This window comes from Cuculus canorus, chromosome 2 (genome assembly GCF_017976375.1).
Source record: "Cuculus canorus isolate bCucCan1 chromosome 2, bCucCan1.pri, whole genome shotgun sequence".
NCBI classification, from domain to species: domain Eukaryota; kingdom Metazoa; phylum Chordata; class Aves; order Cuculiformes; family Cuculidae; genus Cuculus; species Cuculus canorus.
The window spans coordinates 74,608,046-74,620,122 of NC_071402.1; the positions used below are offsets into that span (position 1 = coordinate 74,608,046).

General features: G+C 50.1%; 1 protein-coding gene across 1 annotated transcript; it reads left to right on the forward strand.

The window, feature by feature from the left end:
* Positions 1-6,758: 6,758 nt before the first annotated feature.
* LOC128851154 (coiled-coil domain-containing protein 81-like) lies at positions 6,759-9,469 on the forward strand. Its single transcript, XM_054057875.1, has 7 exons — positions 6,759-6,816; positions 6,936-7,042; positions 7,480-7,633; positions 7,848-8,104; positions 8,300-8,385; positions 8,747-8,868; positions 9,360-9,469. The coding sequence occupies exons 1-7, from the start codon at positions 6,759-6,761 to the stop codon at positions 9,467-9,469; spliced, it is 894 nt and encodes a 297-aa protein (XP_053913850.1).
* The last annotated feature ends 2,608 nt before the right edge of the window (positions 9,470-12,077 follow it).

Consider the following 12,077-nt stretch of genomic DNA (forward strand, 5'->3'; position numbering starts at 1 on the left):
TTTGGCGTGGTGCGGAGGGGGCTGCGGGTGGGCTGTGTGCCGAGTCCCTTTCCTGCAGCTCGCCGTTTTCTGTCTGTGGGGGGGTACCTCATCCTTCCCTGGGCTTCACAAGAGAAGTATTTCATAGCAGGTGTTCACGCAGCGTGAGGGGGAAGGGGAAGCTGGGAGTGTGTGGAGGTCCTGAGCCCTGTCTGCCCGTGCTGCAGGCTGCCACGGGAATGGCTCTTTTTCACAGAACCACAGACTCGTTAAGGTTGGAAAAGAAGATCGTCCAGTCCACCTGTCCACCCAGCACCACTGTGGCTTCTGAGCCGTGTCCCAAAGTGACATATCTCTGTGGTTTTTGAACGCCTCCAGGGAAGGAGACTCCACCACCGCCCTGGGCAGCTGTTCAATGCTTTACCACTCTTTCAGAGAATAAATTTCTCCTAATATCCAATCTAAACCTCCTCTGGTAGAAAGTATTACTGAGGTCCACCTGTTTGTAAGAGCTTTTGTGCCATGGCTAGGGGTTGCTGAACTTGAAAGAGCTGTTGCAAATGTATCCACGGCATTGGGAAAACCCATTAGTGAAACCACAGAGAGTGTTAGCATTACAGGAAGAAATCAAATTACTATTACAAATGGTAATAGAGAATCGATTAGCCTCACACTATCTATTAGTAGCACAGAATCTGTGAATTATTAACACCAGCGGCTGTTTTTCCCTGTAAAGACACAAAAAAAAGTGGCAACTGGTGCAGAGAAGACTCATTAATTATTACTTTAAGTAACACAAATTTTTTTTCTAAATCTATTCAAGTGGTTAATCTCATGGCTCTGAAACTTAGTCATAGGACTGTGAACAAAAAGAACTAAAGAATTTCGGTTGTGGTATTCAGTAGCTTATCTGGTGTTCAATTATAGAAGTGTGTTTGCAGTGTTGTACGACCACATGCACTCCACCTGCTATCAAAATAACGGACTGTGTGACCCTGATGGGTTCACAGCCGAGCGGTTGTTGAGAAGACAGATGCGCAATGAAATCATGGAGATAAATCCCAAAGGGCGCCGTTAGGGACAAGTGCAAAACCCACTGTGGCTACCTCTTGTACTCAGTCTGCAAAATAAGAGTTGGCTTTTAATGATTAATTTGCCCTGGAAAGTAACAAATGGCACCTGACGTGATTGCAGGTGCCCTCCAAAACTAAATCCTCGTTTGTTCCCTTGCTCCTGTGGTTACTCATTAGGTGACTGGAACATTAGGGAATGTTTTTATACCTGCAGTTTGTGCTAGCCTGTCTTTTCCAATACCGAATAAAAGAAAGGCGACGTTTAAAATAGCATGTGAGAGTTGCTAGCAGCCTATAAGTTTTTTCTCAGTGCTTTTCCTTTCCCTTCCCCTCTTTTTTCCTTAGGTTTAGTTTTGATATATTTGGGCTTTTGTCTATCTCTAGACAAAATCTGTTCAGGCTTCTAACTACCGCCCATCTACCTTTTAATTACTAGGTTTCCTACTAGTAACTGCCTTCTTGAGCAGGGCCACAGCTATGCCATCTCTGGCAGTATCCTGCAGCTGCTCTGTGATGTACGGCAGCAGGATAAGGTTTTTCCTTGCCTGTGGGAGACATTTTCTTTTTGTAAAGCAGCAACAGGTTGCAGGGATGAAAACTCTCCAGGAACACTGGCCTCCCCACCGGCTTCTCAGCAGGCAGTGCAGATTACAAGGGCAAGGTCCTGTCATGGGACCCTGCCCACACTCAGGGAAAAGGGGTAGTAAGCAGCTGAGACCGGAGAGCCTGTGTTTTTAGAATGATGTGAGTTGTTTATTTGATGATACAAAAGTTGGACACTTTTGCCACGATCTTGGAGAGCTCCATCACGGCCAAGGTCTCCTAGGGGAACAGAGTCATGGGGGCAGCCATGGAAGCCTGGGGGCAGATGGCCATGACCCCGCAGTGCCCAGGAAGGGGCCTCAGGTTGGGGGAGTCAGCTGTGGTTCACCGAATGTGTACCTTGGAGTAGAGGGAATTCTGGGGACTCTGGCTGTCCTTCTGCAGAAGCAGGTAGAAGATGCTGCAAAGCACAGGTGGAGGAGGCTGCGCTCCTCCTGCAGAAGCAGTCCTGCTCTGCTGTGGGGACAGAGGTGCTCTTCAGACTCAGCAAGGACGAGGCAGACCCTGGGGTTGGAGACCTGGGTTGATCCCAATGTGATGGGGGACATCTCAGGCCCCTGTGACACTGACACTCGATCTTGGGGTGAAAAACCGTATGGCACCCCCTCTCCACTCTGCCTCTCTCTCAGACCTAGGGGTGGCACCAGGGACCATCAGGGCCACCTGGCAGCGAGGAGGCCAAGCTGAAGGCTGAGGCTGAAGCATGGAGATCATGGTCAGCATGGATTGCTGCCATACTGTGGTTCCCCAGCTGTAAATGGACTCCTTTTGTAGCAGTACTTGGAGAGCACAGCAGGGGATGATGGGTCAGTATGGGGCAGTCTTCTTCACCTCCCTACCCAGCACCCAGTGTTCCGAAACCCTGTGGCGGGAAGGGCTGTACCCATCCCAGAGCCATAGGCTGGCCAAGGGACCTGCAGACATCATTGGTTCCAAGCCCCATGTCCAGCTAGGCTACCTAGGTGACTCTGGAGCATCTCCCAGAATGAGGAGCCGGAGCAGCACTCATCCATGCTCTCCTGCCCAGCCAAGCCCTCTCCTGTCCCCATGGCTGTGCCCCTGCCCCTCCCTCAGCCTGTCCGGCTGTCCCCTCTCCTTGATGCTCTACATCACCTTGTCCGAGACTGAAGCCAGGAGGGTTTCTTTGTGATCCCCCATATGAAGATTGAGACACAACCAGGGTCAGATGTTGTATGTCAAAAAAATCTTTTTTCATTATGAAAAGCAACGAGATAAGGCAATAGTCATAGAAAGGGAGGAACAACGATAGAAATTAAGCCACCTTTTGAGATAGTGTCACAAGAATAGTCACTATCATGGGTCTGCAGTGTCTTGTGGGTCAGAATCTTGGGGTCCCATGAAGAGTTGGTGGTGGGCAAAGGTGCATGGGAGTCTTTCAGTGGGTCCTTTTACATCTCTCTTCTGCCTAGGTTGTCATAACACCCGCTTGTATTAGACATACTGTACATCTTCATAGATTTGTGCATGTGCAGCCAGGTGGGGAAATCTGTCCCTTCCACACTCTGCTTCCTTGTGGGGTCTTGAAAGGGAGAGGGTGCTGTCTCCCAGAAGGAGTCAACATCCCCCAGCATCGTGAGCATTAGGCGGTCTTCAAGGCTGCCACCCTCTGTCCCGTATTCCAGGAAGTCAGAGACCTCATGGAAGCAGGCAGTGCTGAAAGGGTGGTCGGGGACATCAGGGATGGTGTTTTGCTGTCCACCAGCTCCACCAGCACCACTTGCTCCTTTGGGCAGCTGCCCTCCACCACAAACTGTAAGAGGCTGTGGAACTCATCAAAGACCTGGGTGGTCAAGTTGGGAACATTGGCAATCAAGCTGATGTCCTCACTGTCCCCTAGCCACATCATTACTGTCTTGTTCTGGGGGCAATTGTTGTCCACCACATACTCCGTGAAGTGGTGGGGTTCATTAAGGAGAGTTGGGCTGAAGAGGCTGTTGGGGAGATCAGGGATATCAGGTATTTTGTCTTCACTGTCCCCTAGACCCACTGCTCCCATTTGCTTCTTGGGCAGCTGCCCTCAATCACATACTTGGAGAAGTTGGGGAGCTCACCAAGAATGGCAGTGAAGTTCAGGACACTGAGGATGGTGTTTTCACAACGCATGGTCTCAAGGCAGGCGAGCGTGTCAGTGATGTCCGTGGTGAATGCCTGCTCATCCTGAAACTGCAGGTTCTCCCTTTACAGCTCAGGAAAGGCCTTGGTGAAGGTATCTCGCTCCAGCTCAGGCAGGGCCAGAAGCTTCTGTAGGGCTGCTGGCATGGTCACTCCTGCTGAAAAAGCCGTTAGAACCAGATCAATTCCAGGACAATGCAAGAGTTCCTGTACATGGGATTTCTGTCTGCAGGGTCTGCCAGCCCAAAAATCACCTTCAGACAGGATGTGGAGCAGAGGGAGGCCGTGCACCCGGTGATGAGACATGGGGTCCACAGACTCCCCCTGGACTATAGTCCCGGGCACCAGCCCCATTGGCTGGTGGGGCCCCAGCATCCCTGTGACCACCTGCTGTCCCTAGCCACAGGGAGGGGGACAGGGAGCAGCCATGGTGGGGAGCTGCACCCCACAGGGTACCTGGCCCACAGCAGAGAGTTGCACCACCTGACCTGGATGCCCCAATGGCTCTGGCATCACATGCCAAGGACTGGCCAGTGTTTCACGGAATCAAACCCTATAACTCAAAATTTGTTATAAAGCATGTTTGCTTTCAGCGCTGGGGTGCAAGGGGTTCTCCTGCTCGCTTGGACACCGTATAACTTAACAAGCAGCTACTTATAGTGTGAAGACATGCATAGTTATAAGTGCCTACTACATATTCATAACTTTTCCCCGCTTCATATTATAATTAGTTCTGGAAAGTTCGCTCCAGTCTTGCGCCTGCATAGTGCCTCCTGGTGGTCGTGGGCCGGGGTCTTGGGGATGAAGTAAGGCGGCTTCCTCAGGATGAAAAAAGTTTTTTCCTTGAACTGTGCATAAACACAGTCTCTTCTGGTTGTTTTCCAGCTTTCTGCATTCCAATGCCCACTTATCAGTAAACTTCTGCTAGCTGGCTCCTTTGTTATCAACTTCCAAGGTCTTCAAGAGGAACAACGCCAAGCTCTAACGAACACTCCGAACCTCCCCTTGTCTGCTTTTGCTCGTCAGTTCCCCCCTATCCTTTTAACATGGGCAAATTCACTTGTCAACTGTGTAATTTATCTCTCGAAGGGGAATTGGAGGATGTTTTGTTGGAAAATTACCCTTTTAATGCATTCTCATGGGCAATAGACATAGAAACCAAAATTGTTAGTTGTTGTAGCATTCTCGAATTCCAAGTAAATAACATAGCAGAGAAAGCAAAGCTAACTAAAACTAGCATCAGAAGTACAATAATGGGGTGACACAACTTATTTAGAATGCCAGTCACGGTAGGGCCCATCCAAACAACACGTCCCTCCAATGATAGTTCACATTGTCTTTTATCCTTTTTAGGACCCTCTTTCTTTCCTCTGTGTCGTGGTGGACTGTTATCAGGGTCTTTTCCCGCTTTCCTGGACCTCATCCAGAATTATAATCAAGTCCTGATGTTTCATTAACTGTTTCATTAATTATTTTACCAATGTAAGATTCATTCTAATAGGTATAGGTGATAATTTGTGAAATATTGTATAATTGGATTTTATCAGCAGTTGAGCTACGACTGCTGCTAAATAAGAAAAGTCACACCCAACAATCTTAACAAGATTACAAATACAGAAATTAGAAATTAGAATGATTCTTACTATCCGTAATTATCTTGTCTGTTACTGCAGAGGTACAAGTGGTTCTCAAACACAGACATCCCTGGCCCATATATAAAAGTGCAGTACTCTGATTAGCGTCTGGATGGATCTCAAAGTGACAGATGCTTTGGTCAGTGTCGAAGCAGATGTCTTGAGCATTGATTGCATTATTTAGCAAATGAATCCTTGTTGTTCTCATGTAATGCAAGATTCTAAATTTACAGTTAGCCATTTCCCATTTGTGCCCATGTTCTGTGTTCAGAAGGGTAGAGCACAGTTTTATCATGGTTTAATCCTAATGCAATGATGGGATGGATTACATGTATAGAAGTGTTACATATAGTAAGCACAAAGGCTGTGGCTGTGTTAGTGGTGGGGTCATAGGTGAAATTTACCGGAGTCTACCAGGGTTGAAGCTTTTTCTCTAAGCCAATGCCACTGTCCCAAACCACTTTCTGGATTTCGGTGGGAAAGTACCCTCACTACCTTCTCTTATAATTAAGGCAGCCACTGATTACATCCATAGTTATGACTGTATACAACTGAGAGCCGTTTCAAATACGATATTGGGGGTAAACTGTTGACATTAAAGAACCAAGGAAACCAGCAACCCAGTGCATGGCGGAGACGGGTGACAACAGTAAATGCTTCCCCCTAGATCTTCTCCAGAGCCCCCTCAATCACAATAAGGGATTAATACGCTCACAAGGTATCACTCCAAGCTTTTGGTCCTATCAGTAATGGTGTAAGTGCCTGGTTAGTGGGTCATTCGAGTGTTACTTTGCCAAATCTTTTTGTGTAACCTGGTGTTATTAACTTTGATTTTACTGAACAAATACAAGCTATGGTTTATATTCCTTTCCCACCTGTGTATATCACTCAAAGCAGTTATGTTGCTCAATTAATGCCATTTCAAAGATGTCACCTGGCTTGGGATTCTGGTTTACACCAATTCTGTAGGTGAGTGGATATTGAGGATACCACAGGTCAGTTACTAGACAAACACATGGGAGATGAAGACTGCAGGAAACAGCGAGCTGCAGGCTTTGAGGTCTGCAGAACAGCCATCACCCTGTCTTGTCTATTGTGTCCCGTGAATGCCTTACCCATGCTTTGACCTAAAGGCTCTGCTGTCAGCACACGTCAAGTGTTGGGCCCTGTTACAATGATGTCACAATGGGTGTGACGTGGCTGCACTATGGTATAAAATGGGACGCAGGGTGGTGGGTCCAGCACTCTGGAGAGTCGTCCAGAGGGCAGACACGGGGCTGAGATCCCTACGTGTTTCTGTCAGTAAGGAGTGACTCCCGGTGTGAGGCGGACCAAGATGGACTTCTGGGATGGGACGGAGCATGCCTTCATGATGCCCAGCATCACTGCTGAAGGTACAGGCATCCACAGCCACTGCAGCCATCTCAGTGGTGTCTGCATTTGGGACTGGGGACAGCAACGACAACTTACCTCTCCCAGTGTGCTGCAGCTCAGGGGATATTGGAGGGTTGAGAGCTGGCAGACGCAGAGCATGACCTGGTTTTCCTTTGCTTTCCAGAGCGAACAGCCATCTGGGATGTGGTGGCTGGCTACATTCAAGAAAGACTGCTTCAGGACAAGGTAGGGTGATACCCACATTGTCCTTGTGAGCCCAGAGGGATGAGGGGTCCCCATAGCCATGAGGCGCTGGCTCCCTAGAAAGCAAGAAACTCACCCCAAAAGTCCCCACTGAGAGACAAACTGGGCTGATCCAAAGTACTAACACCCCTGGTTGGCGGAGTTGTACGGCAGGGCTGATGTTGGTCTCTGGAGACGCCCTGGCTGCCCTCGGGCTGCTTCTGCCCAGACTCCAGCAGTGATTTTTTTGGAGTGGCAAGGGAGGAGCGAGCACTCAGCATGTCCTCCCCAAAGCTCGTCCCACTGCCCTGGCTTGTGCCTCTGAGCATAGGGATCGGTCAGGATCCAGCCTTCAGAACCGCCCTTGCACAGGGCCACCCTCAGCTCTTCCCTCCTATCAGTACTCACCCTTTGGCCCTTCCCTTCTCTTCCACCTGCAGGGTGTCCGAATTCCCACCCTCGGCTCCTTCGACATTGTCCCCACGCAGATCAAGGTGGGAGATGAGGCCGTGACTATCCAGAGGCCGATGTTTTACCTGGCAAGAAACCTTGTAGCTGAACACAACCTGACAGACGACAAGGACTATCTGCCTGGTAAGACAGCAGATGAAACCCTGGCTGGCTGCACGGTCATTGCATCCCTTCCCTGGGTCTGAGATGCTTCTCTAAAGGCAACTTCCTCCCTGCAGAGAAGGCCCAAAAATGTAACCTGTCTCAGTGATGCAGTGGTTGCCTTGTGCACCCTTGGGAAAGGTCTGCAGAAGTGCCACTGATTGAGCGTCTCAATCCCTTTTGTGTGGTTTTCCAGGACACAAGGAGCTACAGCCCCTCAAATACTCCAAGGTGGCCACAGCCGCTTCTGTGTCCCGACGGAAAGCGGAGATCTGCATCCAGGGCACCATAGCCTTCCTCTCTGTCTGCCTGGGGAAGGGGAACAACATCGCCCTTGTCCTGAAGGACATAGGGGTGCTCGTCATTGAACGCAAAAAGGTGCAAATAAAGTTTTTTTGCGACTTCCTAGAGACGATGTCTGGGAAGGAGAACTGGAAAAAAGCTGTTTCTAAGGTAAGCGTTTAGGCTTCTCCACAGTTCAGGCAGTCTCACAGCAGTGCTTGAATGTGGCCCACCAGGACATGGCCAGCAAGTCAGGCCAGGCAAGAGCTACGCTCCTACCAACCCTCACTGCCTCAGGGTCCTCCAATATCGAGTGTCTCGTCCATGCTGAGGATGTGCTGCCATCTGTGGGCTCCTCTGTTGCAGGTTCCCCGGCTGCTGGACATGGTGGTGTCCCGGGATGTACCTTTGGGCTCACTGACCGATTCCGGCCACGTCATCACCTTTCCTGAGTGAGTACATCTGCAGAGGAAGCCTCTGGCAGCTCTGATGTGATTTGGTAGCGTTTGCTCCATGCAATCTCAGGTGTGCTGCTACAGGGGCACCAGGCAGGAACATGTCCCTGGCCGCAGTCAGTCCTGTGAGGGAGATCTGATGGGAAAGGTGGGCCCTTTCTACCCATCATGTCCTGAAGTTCTTGGCAGGGTGATTCCGTTTCCCAGGGTGGCCTTAGGGGACGGGTTGCAGTCAGCTTGGGGAATAAAGAAAGGGTCATTCTGTAGTGCCAAAGCCTGCCTGTGAGCAGGTGATCACGGCAAGTGCCAAGGGCTGGTGGTAGTGTGGGTCACAATGGTGCCATCTCTTTGTCTCAAGGTTTGCCCGGCAGTTCGTGCCCAAACCGCCTAGGAGACCTCTCAGGCACTGCGGAAGAGTCCCAGGTGAGGACAGCTGGAAGCACAGGAGAATGCTGAGAGCTCTCAGGCAGGACGCAAAAGGTAAAGCTGTTCCTGGCTCCTTTCCGCAGCACAGCCGACCAGCTTCTCTGGTACGCTGGGGAAATCCTTCAGCGATGGTTGTCAGAAGGCTCAGATTTGTGTCAAGAGCCTCATGGCAGCTCGGCACAGCCTGTTCTATAATAACTCATTGATTTCCCCAAAACGGAACACCAGGGTGGGATATGCCCAAGGGCACAGTGGGAGGATGGCGAGCCAAGGCCCCCAGGAAATGACCCCTCTGCAGCAGTACCTGTCCCATCACCAGCTCCACCCAGCTCCTCTTTCCCAAATCTGGGGCTGATAACATGGTCACAAAACCACACTGTGCCATGGAAATGAGAACATAAAGGGCCACTGTCAAGGTGGCTGTGAGGGCAGCAGAACAGCTCCCTTCGAGGTTTTGGGAAAGAGCCTGAGCATGTCTAAATTCTACCAGGGCCAGCAGCATCCCAGTGATGCTCTTCTGATAAGTTTCTCCTTCCCATTTCCAGGGGCATTTGATGAACTGCCATCGCCTACTGCTTCTAGCTTGAGCCATATTGAAATGTCAAAGCTTTGGGAAAAAAAGAATATGGTGGCACAGAAGTCTCGACCCAGGTGAGATGGCAGGTTTAGGGCTGGCATCTGCATGGGGTCACTTGTGGACCAGGCTAGAGCCCCTTCACAGCCCCAAACACGTACCATTCATCACCCAACAGTGGTGACAGCAGCGCACAGAGGGGTGGGATGGCGCTGCTGGGAGTCCCACATTTCACAGAGTTGGTTCCTCTGTGGCTGTTGAGAGCCCCCGGTGGCCACCTAAGCTCTGTTCAGGGGCAGTCGCGTGTCAGCTGAGCATCCTGGCTCAGGGACATTCCTCTCCTGAGCTGAGGGCAGCCAGCGGCTGAGCTGAAAGGCTGCACCAACAGGCACATGGCTCATTGTGTCCTAAGGCATTCCCCTCCCGTTGTGTCCTTTCAGGCGGCTGCCAGCCATCCCAGAGGACTCCACCAGAAAAAAAGCTGCTGGAAAAAAGCCAGCTGTTAGCAGCCAGCATAAGGGTAAATCCACACACGGTGGCCAGGCAGCAAAGCAGAGCCAGGCACAGGCAGCAGAACTACAGAGCTGCATAGGAGGAGGACAAGGAGAACAGGAATTTCCCATTGGACACAAATTACTGTCAGCAAGCTCTGAGGCCAGCATGCACAAGAAGTCCAAGGTCTTCATTACACAGCCACCAGGATCTATGACAGCAGAATTGCTAAAAAGAAGACCTGAGGCATTCTGGTCGGTGGTGAAAGAACCTCAGAGGAATGTATTAGCAGGATACAGCTTCCAGCCCTGCGCTTTGGTGTCCAGGTCTAGTCAACAGCAGTCACTGCAGACCACACCCATGGTCTGCACGACTGAGTGGCCCTGACTGCAGTGATCGGGGCTTGGGGTGCCAGGAGCAGCAGGAGCAAAACAGGTGCGTGGCTCAGATCCATGTGGTTTAGAGGGAACATCGAGAGATGCTACCAAACCTTCCAGGTGTGGCACAAAGCCCTGTTTTGAGGTGGTGAACATTGATCTGTAGGGTCCGAACTCTGTTTTTAGGGAATGCGCGCTTGGGTTTAGGGTCAAAAGCTTTTTCCAGAGGCTCCAAGGCCTCATTTATATAAGACCTAGAACTTTTGGAGTCCAAATGGGGACTTGCGGTGGGTTTGCCCTGAGCTGTTTAAAGTTCCCAGCCTGGCCATTCAATTTGCAGTTGAGGAGTGGGGTGTGCCGGCGCTGAGCCCTCAGGAGCGGAGAGTGAATAATAACCTAACAGGGAGTTCCAGGCTGTGATCCCTGCTTTAAAATTTTCAGACTGACCAGTCACTAGATAAAATAAATCAGTCCAATGTAAATGTGTAGCAGCTGGAGAACCTCTTCTGGCAGTGGGGCCCAGGCGATAAAATGCAGTGCCTCTATTGCCCACTTCTGGTGAGAGAGCCTTTCCACCCCTTCTAAACTGAACGGTGTACTAAACAACTCTGGTGGAAGGTTTTCTTCTAAGAGCTTGCACTTCTTCAGTGCACTCCATCCTGGTGGCACGCCAGCTCTTTTTGCTGTGAGGGTTCCGTGGTGGTTTCTCTCCTGCTGCGGGTACCTGGATGGGGACTTGATGGTCTAACATCTCAGACAGGCACTTGCTGTGAAGCCAAGGTGAATGGTGCTGCACTGGACTCGGAATGTTGTGCTGCCTTAGGAGCAGCTTGCAGCAGCCCTTGTAAGCAAAGTGAGTGAGGTTTGCTCTCTTATCCTGCGTCTTTTGGGAGGAGAGGGGAAGTGGCACTAGACAGATTCTCCATCATTCTCTGTGTAGGGAACGACCAGACAACACAAACTGTGAACTGGAGTTGTCTTAATTTCGCAGCACTTGCGATCTCCACCACCAGAGATCATTGAAACACTTTGAACCTACCAGGAGAAAGTAAAATGACTTGAGTCTTCACATAATTATGTATTATGTTTTGTCTCCACAAGGCCTGTGGCTTCACGGAGGACTACAATAATAGTTGGAAATGCATCTTCAAGGTCTTGGGGGGTTTTATGTTGTGGATTGTCAGCACTTTCTGCAGCTGTTTTCAAACAAGTGTTTATAGCTGAATACTGTTCAATGTAGGGATAGGTCTAGGAATTGGATAGGGATAGGTCTAGGTTCAATGCAGGGATGGGTCTAGGAATTGGAAGCAGGAGTGCTAACTGTGTGCTCTGATTTGTGGAAAACATATTGTGATGCAATTTCCCATAAGGGTTGAATAATGCTGTTTGCAGCAGAAGCAGTTATGTTTTTTCAATAATGTGCCTGGCAATCAAATCTGCACAGTAGAGCAAAGCCAGTTGTCCCTCTCCTCTGCCTGCACGGAGACCGGGTCCCTCTTATTCTGAATGTATTACCTGCTATCAATGAATGGGTTCATGTGGATCACATGGGGAAAAACCCATCCTTGCTCCTCAATTCCTGTAAATATGAATTAGAAGCCCTTCTGCCTTGTCTGGGGAGCCGCCCACTGGAGACTGGAGCAGCAGTTTTCCTGAAGGAAGCCCCATCTGTGATGCCACATCTCCGAATGTTGGTGCCTCTCCTTCTCCATAGGCCTATATTGCTGGTGAGTTGACATAGGATAGTGGTGAACTGTGTCTTTCTTCTTCTGTGCAGGGGCAATGGATCCAGCACGGATTGGCTGTTGCGTTCAGCTGCA

Bases quoted from the DNA above. Each gene is read 5' to 3' on its own strand.
- LOC128851154 (XM_054057875.1), top strand. From the start codon at position 6,759: ATGGACTTCTGGGATGGGACGGAGCATGCCTTCATGATGCCCAGCATC. The intron at 8,105-8,299 runs GTAAGCGTTTAG...CCTCTGTTGCAG, and splicing joins GGAAAAAAGCTGTTTCTAAG to GTTCCCCGGCTGCTGGACAT. The intron at 8,386-8,746 runs GTGAGTACATCT...CTTTGTCTCAAG, and splicing joins CACGTCATCACCTTTCCTGA to GTTTGCCCGGCAGTTCGTGC.